The sequence below is a fragment of the Acinonyx jubatus genome, chromosome A2, assembly GCF_027475565.1.
Source record: "Acinonyx jubatus isolate Ajub_Pintada_27869175 chromosome A2, VMU_Ajub_asm_v1.0, whole genome shotgun sequence".
In the NCBI taxonomy this organism is placed as follows: Eukaryota; Metazoa; Chordata; class Mammalia; order Carnivora; family Felidae; genus Acinonyx; species Acinonyx jubatus.
Genome location: NC_069383.1, coordinates 80,860,963 through 80,882,887, shown reverse-complemented (window position 1 = coordinate 80,882,887; position 21,925 = coordinate 80,860,963). Strand labels below are relative to the sequence as shown.

Genomic DNA, 21,925 nt, shown 5'->3' with positions numbered 1-21,925 from the left:
TTTCCCTGATGAGGAGCGATGTTGAGCATCTTTTCATGTGTCTGTTGGCCATCTGGATGTCTTCTTTAGAGATGTGTCTATTCATGTTTTCTGCCCATTTCTTCACTGGATTATTTGTTTTTCGAGTGTGGAGTTTTATGAGTTCTTTATAGATTTTGGATATAGCCCTTTGCCTGATATGTCATTTGCAAAGGGAAGGGAATTAAAAGCAAAAATGAACTACTGGGGCCTCACGAAGATAAAAATCTTCTGCACTGCAAAGGAAACAATCAACTAAACTAAGAGGCAACCAACAGAATGGGAAAAGATATTTGCAAATGACTCCTGCTATTTAATTGCAAATTCATGGGGATTTGCAGATCTGCTTCATATCCTCTGTTGTATATAAAGTATGCATTGTGTGTGAGTATGCTGGTCTCACCATTTCGTTCCATTGTTCAATTTACGTATCCTGTGTCAGCACTATATTCTTAATTTCTATATATATATTTTAAAATTAATGTTTATTTTTGAGAGAGACAGAGAGAGAGAGAAACAGAGTGTGAGCAGGGGAGGGGTAGAGAGAGAGGGAGACACAGAATCCCAAGCAGGCTCCAGGCTCAGACCTGTCAGCACACAGCCCAAGGTGGGGCTCGAACTCACAGACTGTGAGATCATGACGTGAGCTGAAGTCGGACACTTAACTGTCTGAGCCACCCAGGCGTCCCTTAATTTCTGTATCTTTATAATGTCTTAATATCTTTCTTGGCCCTGTGTTTCAACATAAATTTTATAATCAGTGTATCAAATTTCTCACACATTTAAGAAATGTAATTGCATTGAATCAATGGAATTGAGGTTTGGGAAGAATTTCAGATCACTACTATATTCAGTTTTTCAATCAATGAACATTGTATTTAGCTCTTATTTAACATCTTAATTTTTTTTAACATGTATTGCTGAGAGAGAGAGACAGAACACAAGCAGGGGAGGAGCAGAGGAGGGAGACACAGAATCTGAATCAGACTCCAGGCTCTGAGCTGTCAGCACAAAGTCCGGTGCGGGGCTTGAATCCATGAACCATGAGATCATGACCTGAGCTAAAGTCCGATGCTTAACCAACTGAGCCACCCACGCGTCCTAGCTCTTATTTAATACCTTAATAAAATGTTATTATTTTTTTGATAGACGTCTTTGAACTCCTTCATTAATTTATTCCTAGGCATTTGATACTTTTGATGCTAGTAAACATCATTTCTTGAAATTTTCATTTTCTGATGATTTCTTGTTCACATTCAGAGAAGAAATTTATTTCTGTACAGTTTTTAAAATTAGTAAACTTGACAAATTTTCATATATTTACAAATTGTTGATTGTTTTGGATTTTCTACACACAAAGATGTATAATCCACAAATAATTATAGTTCTTTTCTTCTTTCTCACTTCTTACTCCTTTACTTGTCTTTTTCTTCTCTAGCCTTGACACAATGGCTAGAAACTCTCATAAAGGTATTGAAGAGAATGGTGATAAGAAGATATATTTGCTTTGTTTCTGGTCTCAAAGGAAAAGCCTTCTATCCATTTACCAGCAAGGTTTTGTTGTTGTTGTTGTTGTTGTTGTTTGGTTGTTTGGTTTTATTTGGTAGATAACATTCAGCAGACTTAAAAAGTACTCTTCTATTTCAAGTGTGTTATAAAGTTTTTATTAGAAATGGATTTTGAATTTTATCAAATATGACCCAGCATCTTATGATTTTTGTAACTTAATATATTAATGTACAAGATTTCATTAATTCATTTTCCAGCATTGAAAAAAGTCTTGTGTAACTGGGATAATTCAACTTGGTCATGATTCTTACCACTTTCATACATTTCTAGATATTTGGATCTTCGCGTATACATTATTTATCCTACCTGATAATGTTAACTTGGTCTTCTTTCTCCTCTGATTGTCACAGGTCTATTAATTTTATTGAACTTGTTTTCAAAGAATCAAATTGTTGGAAGGTCATTTTTTTATTGAGTAATCTATGGAAATATTTCTTAATTTTTACAAATAATAAAATTAAATTATTATATAAAATAAAAGATAAAATAAAAAATAAAATTTTAATTTATTTGGAATTGTCATTTAAACCGAGGAAAGGATTTCAACATTTTTATTATCATAATTTGAGTACTTTTTTAAAGTTTATTTCTTTATTTTGATAGAGAGAGAGAGAGAGCGCACAAGCAGCAGTGGGGCAGAGGGAGAGGGAGAGAGAGAGAATCCCAAGCAGGGTCCACACTATGCAGAGCCTGATGAGGGGCTTGAACTCATCAACATGTGACATCATGACCTGAGCTGAAATCAAGAGTCATATGCTTAACAGACTGATCCACCCAGGTGCCCTGTTATTACTTTTTAATAGAAAACTATTTCAGCTCAATTTCCTATAAAAGCTTTAAACTGTAGATACAAGGACTTTTCAGCTTGTAAATGTCTAGATAATAAAGTCAAAAATTCGAACTCATTACTCATCATCTAATTACAACCTTTTAGAGATCTTATTATCTTCAAAAACTGTTCTAAGATACTTGTTTTACCTAAGAATGCTCTTTAAACAATTTTTTTCTTAATGTGTATTCATTTTTTGACAGAGACAGCACGAGTGGGGAGAGACAGAGAGAGAGAGGGAGACACAGAATGTGAAGCAGGCTCCAGGCTCTGAGATGTTAGCACACACCTGATGTGGGGATTGAACCTATGAACCATGAGATCATGACCTGACCTGAAGTCAGATGCTTAACCAACTGAGCTGCTCAGGCGCCCCTTTCCTAAGAATACTCTTAAGAGTTTACCTTAAGTATATTAGATACTACACTGGATACTACACGTGATCTTAGTCAAAAGGCCAAGAAGTAATAGCATATCAGATAAAACCTGATCAATCAGTGTCCATATATTCGTAAATTTAGTTATTTTATAGACATAAATAGGAAAGTAAAAATTCAAGTTAAATAAATCCCCTATGCTGTTTTAAGGTTAAGAAATGATATATAACTTTCTTGCCATAGAAAGAAACTTATCAAAGAATATAAAAAACACATAAGCTTACTCAAAGCTGTCCCCAAATCATTAAAAAAGGAAAATTTGAACATTGATAAGAATAACAGTTTCAATGAATTAAAACACATCAAATTTTGAATCACTAAATTTTACCCCTGAAATCAATATTATACTATATGTTAACTAAAATTTAAATAAAAATTTGAAACAGTAAAAGGTAAAAAAACAAAACAAAACATGTCAAATTTGTTTCAATCCTTGAGTTAGCAATGATAATAAAAATAAAAGCATAAACTTTGTGGTCATCTTTGGAGGATGATAGGGATTACTTTTTTTGAAAAAATGGTAAGCAGTTAAACAAAATTGTCCAATCTTCTCTGCCTTTACCCTAACTTTCCTATAAAACTATTCTACTCAGTAATCAAATGTTGGTTGAGGGGAAATTTATCTTTTTAACAGTATTCCAAGAAGAAATGCTGATTGAAGTAGAATATCACCATTTTGTAAAATTTAATTAATGGGTCTCTTCTAGGCATTGAGCACCAGTGGCTGGAAATAGGACAAATATGAAAGACAGCCAAATACTATATACCTCTCAACAGAGGAATATAATGCCAACCTTTGAGTTTGAACATGAATCAGGTCAAATCTGTAGAGCAAAAGACCAAGTTACAGGCAATAAAGGACAGAAAAACTTGTTAACCACCCTGTGAGTATGCAATCAGCAAAAACCAGATTTGGTAGAAAGACCAGATTTCTTCAAAAAGTATGATGCCCTGAAAAAAAAAAAAGAGGTGGGGGGGGAGAATACATAGATTAAAAGAGGTTTAGAAAACATTTAAAAAATAATATCACCCCATTTTTTTTACTAGGCAGATGTCAATGATAAACCAGGAATTAATTATCATAAAAATAAGGCTGGTGATTACATTTAGAGTTTGGGAGGATTTTGTGACAGGGGAGGGTTACGTGGAGGACTTATGAGATGACTGGCAAAGTTTTATTTCTTGACCTGGGTGGTGGTTACAAAAGTATCTGATAGACAATAATTTATTAAGCTATATGTTTAATTCTGTTTTCTGTATCTGTGCTACGTTTAAAATTTATTTTTTAAACTCGGTGAGTGAATGTATTTATGATATAATTTTCAGAGGAAATGTTGTGAAAAGTTCTATTTCTGTAATAAAGCATCACTTTATCAAGTTGATAAACACAAGAAGTCAAAGGTGACATTTTCAATATTTATTGGTAAGGCTGAGGCAACAGCCTTTATACAGCACAATTTGCATAAGTTATCAAGATACATCTTGTATACAATCACAAAACCAAGACATATTTTTACATAGGGTAAAACTCAAGACAGATTTACAAGCATTTTTAATACAATTCTCGTATATTTCAATTCAATGTATACAACCTTTAGCCCAAGAATTTGTATTTGTTCATTAGATTTTCCAGAGAGATTTGGGTAGAACAGAAAAGAACACATTAGCAAATCACCAACATGGCATGCAACATGTAGTTAGAAACAAGACATATCTCCAAGTACTTTATTTTTTATTTTGAAATCAATTTTATTAGATTTTTATTCTTTCAGACAAGAATGTTTTCCATTAATATCAGATGTGTTTTTGTTAGGATATTAGCACACACATTAATCAGTAGTGGGAGCACCTGAGCACATCACCGACAAATATACAGACACAATCAAACGATAATCATATTCACATGCTGATGCCAAATGAAATTATTATTTCAGCTTTGTCTATTTTACCAAATGTATAGGTATGTACAGGGTAATGATTTAAGAAAATGCTCTCAATCTACATTTCAGATAAGGAATCATTGGATTAAATGATTTTGACTTAATGGGCTTCTTTAATAATAACAACAACATGGAACATACAGAAAACATCAATGTGTCATATTCAATGAGAATATCTATTTCACTCATTCATTTTTTGTATTACATCAAAGGCAAGTAATTATTAAAGAGACGGCTCATGATTATTCATCGAGCTTTCCATCACTTCCATCTCAAGCTCAACAAGAGGGCAACTCACTCTGTCACATGTAGAGTTATAAACATATATATATATATAGCTGTAGTTGGCTGCTTTGGGAATATTAGACATTATAGCAATGAAAATAAGTTTTTAAAAATATTGTTAGTTATGATTTAAATAATAAAGTAAAAAAATACTATAAACATCTTTATGATATCTTAATGAAACGAAACATTGGTCAAATAATTTCTAATAAATTGGGCACAATATAGTATATAATTTTATTTCACTTCACAGGACCACCGACCTAGTGTCACTACCACTATTACCGCTATCATCACAACATTCCTATAGAAAGAATCGGTATCAGCTGGTTACCAGCTATAATATTCCCACAATATGACTATTTTAATGTGTGTGATCCACAAAACTAATCCCACTGATATGTTGAAAATATGCATTTATTAGTACGGTTAATTACAACATGGGCACATTAAGGAGCAAAGACCATCCCTGCTCCTTAATCTTGGAAACTGTTCTTTTCAACAGAAATGGTAAAGAAAGAGTTCAGAGTCACCAAAAGTCTTCTTAATCTTAAGTAAAAATAAGGGAAACACCAACTTCTTGCTCAAACTGTTATCTATGTCTGTAACGACCATCCTAGAAGTCCCCGTCTTTTGTAAAAATTCACTCTGTGCTTTTGCTTCTACAGCTAAAAGTTCCTTAGGACCCAATTTTAAACCAAGAAGCAACTCCAGTCTCTGACGATTCGATGAAATTGTGGGAAAAATTAAGATGCTTTTCAAAATATAGGTGTTGTACTTGGACTGATCACATATTATTTAGAAATTACAAACTTTGTCATCAGTCAGATAAAAAAAAAGCTGATTCCAAAAAAATAAAATAAAATAAAAAGTGGAAAATCATGTGCTGTGAGATATACAAAAAAGTAAAAAAACACCAGGAGCCCTATTTGCAATTAAAAAAGAAATCGTTTTGTTGTAAGAAGGGTAATCAACATCATTCAGAAGAAATGCATTTGTTCAAGGATCAGTGTTGCATAGAATAATTCCAGCACAACTTAGGATTTTGGTCAGTGGCAAACTTGGCACACTTTGGCAGGATCTTATGCTCTCTGAAGGGGGATGCTGGTGCACAAAAAGCCATGTCATTAGCTCTCTTGATTGACCTGGCCCCGTCCGTCACTAGTTCCTCGGAACAAAGGGGCACCTGTAATGCAAAGACTCCTACTCTTTCAGGTCAAATAGCTACCAAGGGATGATCTTTGTTTTTGGTGGCACCTCATTTGTATTATTCTAAAATAAATTTGCAACTGGAATGAAGTAAAACTTACTGCTCCTACAACCTCCCCTGCATACCTCTGGGTGTGAGTGGCTGCAGAAGAGGACCTAGCGTGAGCTAGAGTGTCCTTTTAAGGGCAAAGAGCAGAACCTTTTTGTGTCAGAAAGAGATCTTCCTGAATCCTTCTCTTCCCCAATTATGAATGATGATTATAAGCTCCCTAAAGTGCTAACTTCTGCCGGCGATATCCATAGCAACCATCAGCAGATCTAGCTGTCTCTAAAAATAAAATCCTAGCAATATCGAATCTTCAGCAATCCCCTCCCCTGCGTGCTCGTTTTAAAGCAGTATCAATTGGTAAATGACACTGCGATATCAGCGAGGGGAGGGGAAAAAAATACAGGGAAGAAAAGTGACTGTTAGCTTTCTTAGACTGGGGAAGAGTGAATTTCTATTTCTTTATGAATATAATAAAGATAGCCTGGCATTTATTAGAAATTGTTTTCTTTTTAATGTTTTACATTAAATCAATTCCTCTCAAATTTCAAGTATGTTTTTCTTTAAAAAATGAGAAAATTCAACATCCAACCAGTATATTTGGGGATGATTTCTCTAAACCCGTGGAAATCCCACCTTTGAATAAAGAAGCAGCTTTTAAAACTCAGAACAGTCTGAGAACCAATTTATTTTGGGGTAGGATAAGATTAGTAGGTTCATTTAATTTATAATAACTCGATTTGCAAATCATTTTGATTTAATTCTTCACCTTTTCGCAGGTTCAACACCAGGTTATATTTTAAAGAAAAAATAGTTTTGGAGCTAATATACTACTTTTATCCAAGTCAATGCTGACCATTGGTATGGAGGATGTTTTTGCATATAAAATTTGAGAAATAAAGAGCTGCATAACAATTATTCCTTGCTTATATCTATAAAATTGTATCTGGAAATGTGCTTTCTTTTTTCTCACAGTTCACTTGGTTTGATCATCCCCACATCCCATTAGGAAAGCTAAGAATATGTAATTATATTTATCCTACAAATAAGAAACCTGGGGAAAAGTGACTTGAAGGGACATGTGCAAGGTGACACAGTCAGTGGCAGGACCAAGACAGAAGCTGGGCTTTTAATCTCAGCTCAGTGTATTTCCTGTTGGTTGATGGAGAAGAGGATGCTTCATTTTAATGACTTAGGCATTGGTTCTTTTATTCTGCATTATTAAAATAGCTCGTTATATTTTACTCTCAATATACTGTTGACTTTTCACATATTTTCCCAGTATTGACAAGCTTGATCACTGCGATATTGTCACTAAAGGAGGAAAATGGAACACTAGAGAGAACTTAAGTTTGGTGTCATTGTGCAATCAGTTAATGCGCTAAGGAAAAAAAAAAGCATTATGGAAGAACAGGAAATGACACCAATTAAAGAATTGGTGTCACAGATTAATATGATGTGTTTTCCAGAGGATGAATTTATCCTCTTTCAATACATCACTCAAGAGGAAGGAAATACATGGAATGACACATTTATTTGCACTTGCACAAAGAACAACTTATCATGCTTCCTAGAACATACCATTTTAGTCTATGTTCTTTGGTATGTTGAAAATGTAATGGTAAGTTATGGAGATTTTGATGTTTTCAACCAAGGTTCCAATATTTTTGTGGGGCAACATTCATTGTTAGCCAATCATGGCTTTATTTCTAAATAAACATAGGTCCATTTCTACTTAGTATTATCTTCACTCTACATTATTTCAAATTATACAAATGTGCTTTTACAACATGAATTCCAAAGTTGGTGTTGTTCACGCTTGTAACATTTAGACAAAGAGAAAATCTAAAAGCCATCATTTCCCCATCTCCAGTACCTTTTCCTTATGAACACAACCACCTCCCTCTTAGTCTTGAACACATCCTGTAGTTGAGTCCTGTGTTGGAATCTAAACACAGTAAGTTGTCGGAGAAAATAAGATGAAGAAGAAAGATTTGTAGACGTCCGAAAATCGTGATTTGTTATGTCAGTTCTTTCCTTTCAACCAAGATTCTTTTGCATAAAGAATAAACTCTGCATTAGAAACCATATTAATAGTTGAGCATTTGCCTTTAGCTATAGGGCAACTCTGCTCAAAATCACCATTAATCTGCATTAAGTAACCAAGATAGCTCTCACTGTCTTGACAGCCACACGCAATCCTTTTTTTTTTTTTTGGTCCCTAAAACAGGAACTTCTTCATCTGAGTTTTTTACTGTGTTCCACAACAAAACATTTACGAGACTTTGTTTTTGCGTGCCGTTCCTCCTTTCACGTTTACCCCCCAAAACGTGAATAGAATAGTATCCAACTGTCGTCTTGATTTGAGATCATTTAGAACAGTTTCCATACCCTGAGCAGACACATTTCTTCAATGGGTTTGAGTAGGACTGACCAAAAGTTTGTGCCAGTTGACTATTCTTTTTCTCAGATCCACTTTGTCAAGCCAGATACAGGCTTCGCCAATCAAGGTCTTTTTCATAAACTTCCCTCCATTAGAGAAAAGTAAAATCTAGAAAAAGAGCCAAAGTTATATATACTTGCATACATTTTTCAACCTTTTTAAAAGGATTTGATCATCAAAGAAATAACACAGACAAGAAAGGGTAAGAGGAAGTAGCAGCTATACTTGTAAGATAACTAATCCTCAAGATATCCTCAAAAGATGTGCATAGTATTAATTAATTCACACCAGCATTTCCCAAAGGAAAAGCCACATCCAGGAGGATATGAGAATTTTAGATAAGACATGTATTAACAGCTCATTCTGACTAGGTTTATGCTTAATTGAATAGAAAATTTCTCAGAAGAACTTGCTAGGTACATTTTCTAGTAGTTTATGAAATATGCACCAACATACAAAATTGTTTGAGTGCTGAGCAAATGAATAAGAGCTCACAAGGCAGAGAAAATACAACAGTAATTTTATTTAGCATTTAATTTACTGGTGATTTTACTACAGTGTGTACTTCTGAAGTGATTTCTTGTCATATGTAGAACTTATATTAGTTGAAATGCCATAGGATCTCACACTCAAGACAGTTTTTTTTTTCTTCCAGAGATGAGTTGAAGAAAAGTAGAGAGCGTCAGTGTTAACCATTAATCCTTGACAGTTCTCTCTTGCTTTCTTTTCAGAATCTCCTTTAGAGAATTCATCTTTATTCTTGGCTAAAACTTTACTTTTATGTTTCTGACTTCAAAATATACACTTATGATTATTTCTTCTGGGCCCTGGTTTTGGGATTGTATACGACATTGTATATCTTCACCTGCATCCTGCTTTCTTATTACATTTATCACATTTCAGACAAATGTGTAATCTTTCTCCCTCGTAGTCCTGTCTCTAACTACTTAATCTCTGTAGAAGACACATTTGCTCACACAGACTTCAGAGCATCTTTTGCTCTTTTAAAATTTCTTTCCATTGTAATACCTTTTAATACCCTCAGTGCAGCTTTAACTTTGTAATATTTCTTATATGTGTCTCTAGTGTGCCCTTTAGGGCCAGTACCACGGTCTTACTCTTCCCATATTTTTTTATCTCTTTCCTCCCACCTCGGTTTCCCTCTTTCGTTCCTTGTTCCTACATCTAATGAAGACATACTACGTACAAACACTGTATTATGTTGTAGAACAAAGAGCAATGAAAGCCAGGCCTTGCCCTAGAGGAGCAGAGAGTGGGAAAGCAGTGACCAGTAGGGATATAAATGATTATGCAGCACAGATTAGGATTGGTAACCTAGTAAGATTAGCAAAATACTGTGCGAATGAGGCATGATGAATTGCACGTAGGGTCATCAGTAGAGGGCAGAGTTCATCCTGAAAGACTTGGGAATAGTGAGATGGGTGGAGAGGGATGAAGAAGACAATATTGAAGGGAAGAAAAATATGAGCAAACCGTTGGAGGCTTAACCTGATTTGAAAAGATTGTGGTGTGGCTGGAGTATAGAGTGTGTTGTAAAGTATACAAAGAGATGAAATTAAACCAACACTCTTAGAGTTTGCATGAGAGGACTATGGATGAGTCAGGATGTAGATGAATCACTGAAGGCTTTGATGTAACCTGCCGGCCAGTGTTTCTGCCTGTCTGTCTGTCTACCTACCTACCTGCCTATTCTTAATTCAAGTATACTTAACATTCATTATATTAGTTTCAGGTGTACAACATAAGGATTCAGCAATGCTATACGCTGCTCAGTGCTCATCACAGTAAGTACACTCTCAATTGCCTTCACTATTTCACTCACCCCCGGGGCCCTCTTACCCAGTGTTTTTAAAAGATGCCTCTGCCAACAGTGCGATGAAGTGAATTAAGAGGGGAAGACATTGATGGCAAGGAGGCCAGCTACACTGCTAAGATGATCTGAGTAATAAAGATGAAAACTCAAAGAGGATTAGTGGCTGTGAGCATGGAAATAAATCTATATAAAATAAACTGAGTAAGCAGAATAGAGAAGATTTGGTAGCTAACTGGATGGGTGAGTGAGCTGCAGACTTCTTAAAGGCCCCTGGAAAGAAACCTCTAAGACTGAATTAACTTGTAAAATGTCACACACGATATGATCGGTATACACATATTAAATAATTGAATGGAAAATAAATACTGTACACACAAAAAGAGTAACTGCATGGTATACAGTTACCTGAAGAGAATGCCCAGCAGGACTGAGGCTGAATCTAAAAGTTTCATTGAATGAAGGCTCTCTATCATGTCTGCAAACTCTCGTTTTTTTCTTGATCACTTTCTTCTGGGTGGAGATGTTCATCACATATATTTTTACATATAAATCTGAAAAGAAGAATTCAGCTTGTAAAATGTCCATTACTCATACAATTTTCTATTGAAAGAATTATAATTGTACACTGGGAGTTATCCTACATTTTAAACAAAGCCAGCAGAACGTGCTCAATTTGTTTCAGACAACATAAAGTGATTAAAAGACACTCCAATTTTCTTAGCAATTTGAATGTGTTTTCCCGTTGTATGATAAACACATTACTCTGTTTCTGTGTTGAGAAAAATTATCTAAAAATTAGTAGAATATCAACGTGTTCTATATAAGAGAGGTTAATCCTTATTTCACATTTTTTTTCAGATATACTCGGCATACAGCCCCAATTTTACTTCGAATTTTCCAGATTATTTAGGACATATTCCTACAGAACTCCTAGATATTTTATATTTCTCATTATCATAAAATTAGATACCTGGTAAGTGATCAGGAGACTTAAATTTGTAGGTGATATTTCTGCATTGGAGAATCTCAACTATCAGTTGTTCACCATCTGTCTTCATTTCCTTCTTCAGTGCAATCTTGATTTCTCCCATTACCTGAGTTTTGACTGGAAAAAGTTAAGAAGAATGGTAAGGAATATGAAATGACATCTATTCAATGTTTCATTCAATAATTCATGCATACATTCATTTACTGAGTGTTTATCAAGCGCTGAACACTTTATTGTATCCTGTGGATACACAGATGAATAAAACACAGTCCAAGCCCTTAAGGAGTGGCAGATTTCATGGGGAGACCAATAAATTCCACACTTACAACAAAGTGTGCTAAGTATGATGACAGGCTAGGAAAAGGGAGGTATGGAGGAAGTGCAAGTAGGTGTTACTCAGCTGTAGATTATTAGGCCAAAAGAGGAAAGAGATGAGACTATAATAAGACACACATACATAAAATCAATAGAATCCAGGCGCACGTGGGTGGCTCATTCAGTTAAGGGTCTGACTTTAGGTTTTGGCTCAGGCCATGGTCACAATGTTTCATGGGTTCCGTGGGTTCAAGACCTGCATGGGGCTCTTGCTGACAGCTGGGAGTCTGCTTCAGATTCTCTCTCTCCCTTTCTCTCTATGCCCTTACCCCGCTCATGTTGTCTCTTTCTCTCAAAATAAATAACTTGCAAAATTTTTTAAAATAATAGAATTCTAATATAATTTATAGGAAATAAATCATATGAAATACAAGAAGTTGTTTGCTAACAATTGCTCGTTACAAGGCTTTCTCAAGAACACTTGCTACCATAACTAAATGTCATTGTATGTTATTTATACTTTCTTCCTATTTCTTTTATGGAAGACATAGCTAAGAAGAATTCATGTAGTGACAACATTACACAAAGGAAAATACAATGCGTGGTTTAAATGAATCCAATGTATTTCTTTCAAGTGTTATCTGGGATCCTTGTATTACTGAAGAAGCCATTCATGATCACTCATGATTCTTTAATGATTCACCCTTTCCTCTGTCAATTCATACATTCATCCACTTATTTAGTCACTGACAAGTACTTTATTTCCCACGCTACCCTATGATAAACACTCTGTTAGGAAGAATGGAGCCAAACATGCATGCTTGTTGGTTTTATGATTTTTTCCACCTATTGGGAAGAAAGTGTTAATGGATTATTTTCATCAATAAGTACATAATTAGAAAAAAAACCCAACAAGTTTATAAAATATGAGAGCATGATTCCAAGAGAGCCTGAGGAAGTACTGCTTGAGCTGAATAGGACAAGAAAGAATTAACCAGCTGAAATGGATTAAGAACATTCTACAGAGAAGGAACTGTGTGTTCACAAAAGGGAACATCATGGGACTGAGGAACTAAATAAATGTCCTTGTGGTTATGACATATTGTTAATTGGCGCCTTGTTAAGAATTTGGTTTTTATCTTTAGAACAATAGGAACCTGTTGAAGGTTTTTTAAGTTTGGATGTAGATCACTTGTTCTCAAACATCTTGGTTTCACACATCGTTATAGTCTTAAAAATAAAATGGGAGTTCCTTAGGGTGCCTGGGTAGCTCAGTCGGTTAAGCGTCCAACTGTGGCTCAGGTCATGGTCTCATTGCTTGCAAGTTCAGGCTGCATGTGGGGCTCTGTGCTGATGCTCAGAGACCAGAGCCTGCTTGAAATTCTGTGTCTCCCTCTCTCTCTGCCCCTCTCCCACTCATGCACTCACGCTCTCTTTCTCTCTCTCTCAAAAATAAAATAAAAACATTAAAAAAAATTTAAATGGGAGTTCCTCAAAGAACCATTGTATGTATTACAGCTATCAATATTCAAAATTTTAAATTTCTAATCAAAATGCAAAACTGGATATTTAAAAATATTTATTAATTCACTTAAAATGATAATATACTTACAATATTTTAATGGAAAATCACCATATTTCCCAAAATAAAAAATACATAGTGAGGAATGCTGTTTCACATTTTTTTCAAATTTCATTACTGTTTTGCTTAATAAAGGAAAGCTGGATTCCCATGCCTGTTTCTATATTACATCCAACTCAATAAGTTGTTTTAGTTGAAATATATGAAGAAAGTCCACTCTCATACAAATAGTTGGAAAAGGGAGGAATATTTTAATATCCTCTTTAGATAATGTCAATCTTTGATGCTACATTAAAACTTGACAAGTGGTAATTTCTTTAATAAGACAAGGGATAATTTCTGAAATCATATCAAGGAACTTTCTGAACTGTTACTTTAAAATACACCAGTCTATCTTGCCTTTTGAATGGATCTTTTAACTATGCCTGATTTGATAACCTCATATTGTTCATTTTGGAAAACACTGGTTCACTGAGCTATGAAGGTCTTGTTGACACATTTCATAAAATATTTGAAGCACACATGTTAATATCATCACCAATATCATCAAGAAGTTCTTTGAAATTGAGAAACTTCCAAGTTCAGGAATGCAGATGCAAGTTTTCCAAAGTTCTATTTTTTATTTAAAAGCTGAATTTTATAATTGACGACTACTGTCACTTGTTTTTCTTAAAGTGACAAGCTCATTTTGTAAATTTTTCAGAATAAGTGGCATGTGTCTATGAGTTATTCTTTCTAGTAGAAATTACATTGCATATTTAAAAGGGCTAGTTGAGCTTGCAATGCAAAAAAAAAAATGCACAGACTTCCTCAAGTCAATGGTCATAATTAGACATGCAGCACAAATGCTTTAGACGTATTTCCCATGTGATCACACAGATTTAGAAAGACATGTACTTTCTAATACATAATTTTAGAATATTACATTATAATATTTTAGTATATTTAAAAATAATTTTGACCTCATGGATACACTTGAATAAAGTACAGAATACAGAACATAGTTGAGTCAACTTTGAGAGGAAATTAGAGTAACAAAAGCATTTGTGCAAAATTGTACAAATACTGGATTGTAGTCATTCAATCCTTTTGATTGAATTTTGTCATATTTTGGGGATATGCTGTTTTAATTTTTTTCTTTCCTGGATCAATTATTTGATCAAGTTAATTTACATTTTTGTCCAGATGTATGCAGACATGTAGAAAAATATCTATGAATACCAATAACTAAGACGCAAAAATACAGAAAATCGTCCTCTATACTGAAACATAAATCTTCTAGATATAGTTACATCATAATAATTTAGCAACCAATGACTATCGATACCTCAGAGTAGTTAGATGTTAGCTTTGCCCTCAAGAAACTCAAGAAAATAAGACTCAAGGCAGGGGTTTTATATACAGCTGGAATGTCTTTTGAGTGTCAAGCCTACAGTTTTAAGCATAAAAGAACTCAAGAATTCTACACAAAGATTGATTCTCTGAGAAATACAAGGGGGATGCATTTCCTTAAACCAAAGAGAAAACTAGAGAAACTTCAGTGCGATCAATGACGGTGAGTATTTAATGTATTTAATTATGGGGCTAAGGATAAAGCAGGACTGAGGGCACAGGTGCATGGAAGAACAGCATTTGTTATGTATTCCAAGAGTAGTAAGAATACAACAAAAAATGGATGGATGGGGAAGGAGAAAACACAGAAAGTGAAATGAGACTATTGATTTTTGTATAGGCGATAGGTAGGTAACAAAGGGTGCAATTAAAAATTGACAAACCACATAGTAAGTGTTGAGGTAAGAAGAGCAAGAATTATAAATGGTGTATATAAAAAGAAAATCATTAAATATATGAATCCTTAATTACAGAAGAAATTTTTACAAATCAAAGACACCAAATGGAAGAAGAAATACAACAAATATACACAACAATTATAAAACAAAATGCAGAGTTGCAAACACATCTACCATATCAGTAAATACAAACAGGTTTAGCTAGCCTTTTTAATTTAATTTATTTTTTATTTATTCATTTTTTTTTTATTTTAGAGAGAGAGAGAGAGTGCACGAGTGGGGGACAGGGGCAGAGGGCAAAAGAAACAGAATCCCAAGCAGCCTTCACACCCAGCGTGGAGCCCAATGCTGGACTCAATCCTAGGACCCAGGGATCAGATCTGAGCTGAAATCAAGAGTCACACTTTCAATCGATTGAGCCACCCAGGCGCCCCTAGCTACCCTATTTTTAAAATGACTTTCAGACTGGCTCATAAAGCAAAGCTTACCTTTATGTTAAAATGTAGTTTTGTTTCTAACAGTCAAAAATACATAAATTATAAGCATGTCAGGTATATGGAAACAATAAGAGAGTAGGGGCTGAACTCTTATTATCAGACAATAAGTTTTATAAAATGAAACTACAAACATTAATCACACACAAAAAGGCTTCAATTAAATAATTCTTGGGGGAATGGCAAAATATAATGAGAAAATACAAAAGTTCTGAAAAATAATGATAATGGAAATACCATAAGTATCAGAATCTAAGAAAGTTACAGTAATGAGAGGAAAATCAATAGTCTTAAATGCCTATATCATTTAAAGCATTTATAAAAAACACATATGCATTAATATTCTATCAAAAATCTTAATACAAGTGATTTAAACTTCCAACTCTAAAAGTTAGAAAAAGAACAAAGTGAAACAAAAGAAACTACAAAGAAGGAAAGAATAGAGATATACACTAAAATTAAAGAGATAAAGAATAGAAAAATAGATGAAATTAATGAATCAAAATTCTGATACTCTGAATAGTATCAACAAAACAAAAAACAATAGTGAATTTACTCAGTGATGTGTGGTCTCTTAACATTCTTATTCAGAAATCACCTCTGGCCTCTTAACCATGACACTACTCTCCTCTCGGTGACTTGCTATAAACATTTACGGTCATGAATATACCCTAATACTATCAGGTCATATTCTGTTTACACATTCATGACAGATAGAAACTGAAAACATCATCTAATATATTTCTTCAAACTTCCAAGCGAACATCCAATTCTGGTTACTTAACCATTTTAAGGAAGCATAAATAAGCCCATTCAAATCATTCTGTTTTATATTAAAAAAAAAAAACTTCACAGGCAAGTAATTTTCAATATAAAAATGAGAAAATGGGACAGATCTTAGAAATTCTTTTCTTTAATATCTAGAGAAATTAGGTGAAAAAAAGTAAAATTAGAAAAAGTGTTAACAAGTAGTAACTGAATGAGGAATAGGCTACAGTCTCCCGCTGGCAACCCCCAAAAAGTTCCATGTAGGAATGGAAAGGGGGATTCTGGGAAAGCACAGTTTAGCGGGATTCCTGAGCACAAAAATCTTGTATCACAAAATCTTGCTGGGAAAAGGGTTGACAAAACGCTGAGTATTACCACCAAATCCCCATCACAGAGAAGAGGATGGACAACGAGAATAGGGAGCCCCAGAAAAGTCACACTAAACCTTTGAGAGTGGAAACCATGGATCATCACTGAAAAGATCTGAGAGTTTCGGTGCGATCGGGAAAAATGGCCAAGGCTCCCCATTTCCGGGAGCTCCAAGATGAAGCAGGTGAAAGACCCAAAGCAGAGACTATCTTCCCCTGGAAATAAGACATATCTTGGCTTGCTACAGTGCATGCTGGCCAAAAAACATTTAATGAAATTTCAAAAGAGAGAGCAAAGTCTCGCCAAGCAGGCCAGCAAATCTATATGTAAAACAGCTCTATTTCTTTCCTCCAAAGCCATACAGAAGTGGAAAGAACACCGTCTCTCAAACCCCACACCTGGAATGGAGGGGGGAAAAAGAGGATTAAACCAAGGTAAGGAGGGATTCCAGGAAAACTCACTCCTACTACTCGAAGCCAATAAAAGCTGTGGACAGAACTGATCACACTAACAAGTGGGATGGAATAAAATAGGACAAATCTTCTGGGACAAATTCACTTTTATAGGTCATATTCCTCTTTTGCAGCCCTTAAAACCCCACGTGCTAAGAACGTGATATTTGTTCTTTCCCACCTTCTTCCATGGGGAAAAAAAGGGGGAATTAAGCTTGCTAATTACAGTTCTCAAATCATCACGTTGCCTGTTTCTTTCTTGGAAGGTTAAATTCACATGCTTCGCAGTGTGGTACTTGTGAAGTTCTTGATAATTTTCTCCTGTTCGAAGACTGTTCCAGCTTGCTCTTTAATGTTTCTATTAAAGGAAGAAAGGGACATGCCTGCTGAGATTGTGTTAATTGTGAGTCACCACTGTCAATCACGTCTGCCCTTTCCTAGGTTCAGAGTGCCTCTGTCACCTGGAGCAGACGGCGGATGGTGACAGAAACCTCTTAGTCTAGGTCTACTGTCTCCACAAGGGGGCAGCTCCAGATCTAACGTCGATCCTGCTCTGGAGAAGATATTTATCCTGCAGTAGGATACATAACCACAATTTAAGAATAGAAAGAAGGGGGGGAAAGAATAGAAAGAAGAGGAAGGGATGAAGGGATGTTGAGGAGAATTTCAAAAATGAGGTGACAAAGATGCCGATTATAGCACAAAAGTACAAATGTTCCCATTTTAAAACTATTAATGAATTAGAAACACCATGAATAAAATTGAATAAGACAGAAATCAGTATTATTGACATAGAGGGAAGAAAGGATGATATAGAAAGGAAAATGGAAGATAAAGAAGGCAGAGAACAATGATAGGTATGTCAAACTGAGAAATATGATCCAATATAACTGATTTTCCAGAAAAAGTAAGTTTAAGAGTTTAGAAAATAGCATCTATTTAAAATATACAGGTATTTATCTGAAGTAACAGAAGGGTAAATCGTGGATCAAAAGAACATCCTGTATTCCTGGAAATACTGATTACTTGATACATTGATATATCCCATTTAAACTACTTCAAGGATATAGAAAACATTTTTAAAGGAGACAGGGAAAAAATAAGTCCCCTGAAAGAGGACATTCGTGTATAAAAAAAAAAATAGCCTTGTGAAAATATTTAAAAGGCTGTGGCAGAAGATATAGAGGATATAGTAATGGAGGAAGAAAGAAAGAAAGAAAGAAAGAAAGAAAGAAAGAAAGAAGAAAGAAAGAAGAAAGGAAAGGAAAGGAAAGGAAAGGAAAGGAAAGGAAAGGAAAGGAAAGGAAAAGAGGGAGGAAGGAAGAAGGAGAGGTGCCTGGGTGACTCAGTTGACTGAGCATCTGACTTCCATTCATGTCATGATCTCGTGGTTTGTGAGTTCAAGCCCTGCATGGGGTTCTGTTCTGACAGCTCAGAGCCTGGAGCCTGCTTCCGATTCTGTGTGTGTATCTCTCTGCTCCTCCCCCGTTTGTGCTCTCTCTCTCTCTCAAAAATAAATAAACACTTTATTATTTTTTATATGAAATTTATTGTCAAATTGGTTTCCATACAACACCCAGTGCTCATCCCAACAAATAAACACTTTAAAAAAATTAAAAAGAAAGGAAAAAAGAAAGGAAGGAAGGAAGGAAGGAAGGAAAGAAGAGAGGGAGGAAGGAAGGAAGAGGGAGGAAGGAGGGAAGAAAAAAGGTTACAGATGAAATTGAGGAGGAAAAGTGGAAGTAAGTGGAGGAGTGCTAATTTCCTTTAGGCAGACTTAAAATTGAAAATTGAAATATAGTACTAAAAATCATAATTGCTGGGGCTCCGGTTGGCTCAGTCAGTTAAGCACCTGACTCTTGCTTTTGATTCAGGTCATGATCTCACTGGTCATGAGGTCAAGCCTAATGTGAGGCTCTGAACTTGGCTGTGGAGCCTACTTAGGATTCTCTTTCTCCCTCTCCCTATGCCTCTCCCCAGCTCGCGCTCTCCACACTCAAAATCATAATAGCTCAACCTTGTAATATTTTCCATTTTGTTTCTTAAACTTAGTGAGAGCATTTATGAATGAATATGGCTAAAATATTTATTGAAATTAGACAATTCCTTTGTTTTTACCATGATATATTCTCTTCATTAAATTAAAAAAACACTATAATAATGGCCATGAATAATTTAATTGTTTTTAACAAAACTGTGTGCGTCCCTCTATCTCTTTAGCTAAAGTGCTCCAACTAAGTATAACTGTCAAATTGACTTATTTTTGTCTCCCACAGCTTTCTTTTTTCACACTCTCTGGTGCTTTATTCTCCATTAAAATATGCAGCGCTCTTCTCACTCCTTTTATTCAGAAAAAGTTTACATTTATACATATTTTATCTTTGAAAAACATGTGTGTGTCATATCTACATGCACATATTTATACACATGCTATTTGTACACCTCCATCTGATTTATAGCTTAGAGAAGTGCACTTTAAGAAAACATTACCATTAACAGAACACAGTAATTATTTCACAAGAAATAAGGTTTGTATAATCTCCATTTTACAGGTGAGAAACTGGCGGCTTTGGTATTTGAAGTAACTTGCTAAATGGCTAAATGGCCCAGGTAGAACTTTAATCTAGATCTTCCGATTTTAAGTCCAGAGCTCTCTCTCTCTCTCATGAAAACCTTATATTTTCTTATGAATATTATTTTTGCACTGATTGTGAAGAGCACTGAGTAATGTATAGAATTGTGGAATCATTGCACTGTGCACCTGAAACCAATATAACACTATGTTAATTATACCTCTAAATAAACAAATGAATAAATAAAATAATATCCTTTCAAATAAAAATTAAAAAAAAATATTTAATTAAACATTTTTTTTAAATGTTAGAAAGCTTAGAAGTTAGAAAACAGGTTTCCCTGATACCCTGAGAGGAAACTATTTGGAAAACAGCAAGCAATTCTGGGTTGTTGATTTAGGGTTCTATTTGCCCATCTCACTGTTGGCATGATAGGCAGGTTTTTAGTCTCCACAATCAACATAGGGCTTAAACTCATGACTCTGAAATCAGGAATCACATGCTCTACCGACTGAGCCAGCCAGGCACCCCACAGTCCGGTTGTTGAAACCTAGCTAGAAGTTATTGTCTGTGTATACACATCACACCAATTATGCAGCTCATTTATATTAAACAACAAAATGGCAACCAATATTTCCTGAAATATTCATAATTGTATGAGATCCTATATGGGAATCATTTAAACTACAAAATAGTTTGAAAAGTGACCATGGATTGAGAAAATATTTTTTTAACATTATTCATATCTGAAATACTGAACTGCACATAGTGTAAGTTGAGGTTTACTCTTCTCAGAATTCTAAGAAATCTATTGCAATCTGAGCAGCTTTTGCCCATGAGAGACCATTTTAGGCAACTTTTCTTTAGAGGCATTGTTTAATTAACTGAAAGTGAATAAAACGAGGAAAAGAAAAGAAGGAAAAAATGTAAGAGGAAAGTTTGTGTAAAGGAAAAAGCATAGAGTGAATAAAATTCTCATCAACACTTAGGTTTCTTTGTGTTTGTAAATTTCCATTAGTAAATATTACTGGTACTGGCTAGTGAAGTCTGAATTAGTGTTAAGTATGATGTATATTTAGCCCTGAGAGTCTATCACCTCATAATTTGTCACTTAGCTCCTATCACTCACTTCAAATCTAAGCAAAGTCTAATGTGGAATTAAGGGTGAAGTTTCAAAACCAGGAATTCTGGATGGCAGGCGGTCATTAAATATCTAGGTTTATATTTCCTCATATAAGTGAAGGTATGTATTTCCTCATATATTCCCTCATATAAGTGAAGGTATGTAATGAGATTATTTAGGGACTATTTATAATATCTCTTGCAGCTTTATAGGTTGTGGACATTTTCTGACACTATCTAAATATTGTTTAGTCCTGGCCCTCCACTAAACATCTTCTATTCTAAATAATTTTCTCTGTTTACTCAGGATTCCTAAACCCAGTCATTACAGAAAGCCTCACTAATATCCTAATACCTGTTAAGAGGTAAAATAATGATGTATTTCCCCTCATGTAGAATTTGCATTTTCTTTTCTTTCAATTGTTTCTAGTCTATCAGTTTCAGATCTAAACAATGATTTTTTTAATGCTAGCATAGTAAAGGCATATTGTTAGCACAATGCCAGAAATGGTAAGTATTCAATAAGCATTCATTCTTCTTATGTCTCAACATGAGATGCAATGCAAGATCAGTTCTAGAAGAAACTGACTGTTTACACCTAGCAAGCACATATGTACCATTAGGTCAGTTGCTCAATTTACTCAGAGTAAATAAACAAAACAAAACATCTCAAACTATTCATAGGAGTCAATAGTTTTAAAATAGAAATTTCTCAAAAAGAGAGAGTCCTTCTTCCACTTTGCTGAGCTTGTTACAGAGAGGAAGTAAGTTCACTCTACTTTGTTCTATTCACTTCTCTCTATAATTTCCAACCAGGTATATTAACCCTACCCTAGAGTCTATAATAATTTTACCTCCCATG

At 34.7% G+C, this 21,925-nt stretch overlaps 1 protein-coding gene across 6 annotated transcripts in view; it reads right to left on the bottom strand.

Annotated features, from left to right (window-relative positions):
- Positions 1 to 4,243: 4,243 nt before the first annotated feature.
- The window catches only part of PCLO (piccolo presynaptic cytomatrix protein), a 419,937-nt gene continuing 402,255 nt past the window's right edge, over positions 4,244 to 21,925 (bottom strand). For all 6 annotated transcript variants that reach the window (XM_053218536.1, XM_027071762.2, XM_027071767.2 and 3 more), the window contains 3 exons: positions 11,581 to 11,715; positions 11,016 to 11,161; positions 4,244 to 8,884 (listed from right to left, as the gene is read on the bottom strand). In XM_053218536.1, coding sequence (XP_053074511.1) covers positions 8,744 to 8,884; positions 11,016 to 11,161; positions 11,581 to 11,715 — 422 coding nt within the window. In that variant the 3' untranslated portion in view covers positions 4,244 to 8,743. The remainder of the gene's footprint in view (positions 8,885 to 11,015; positions 11,162 to 11,580; positions 11,716 to 21,925) is intronic.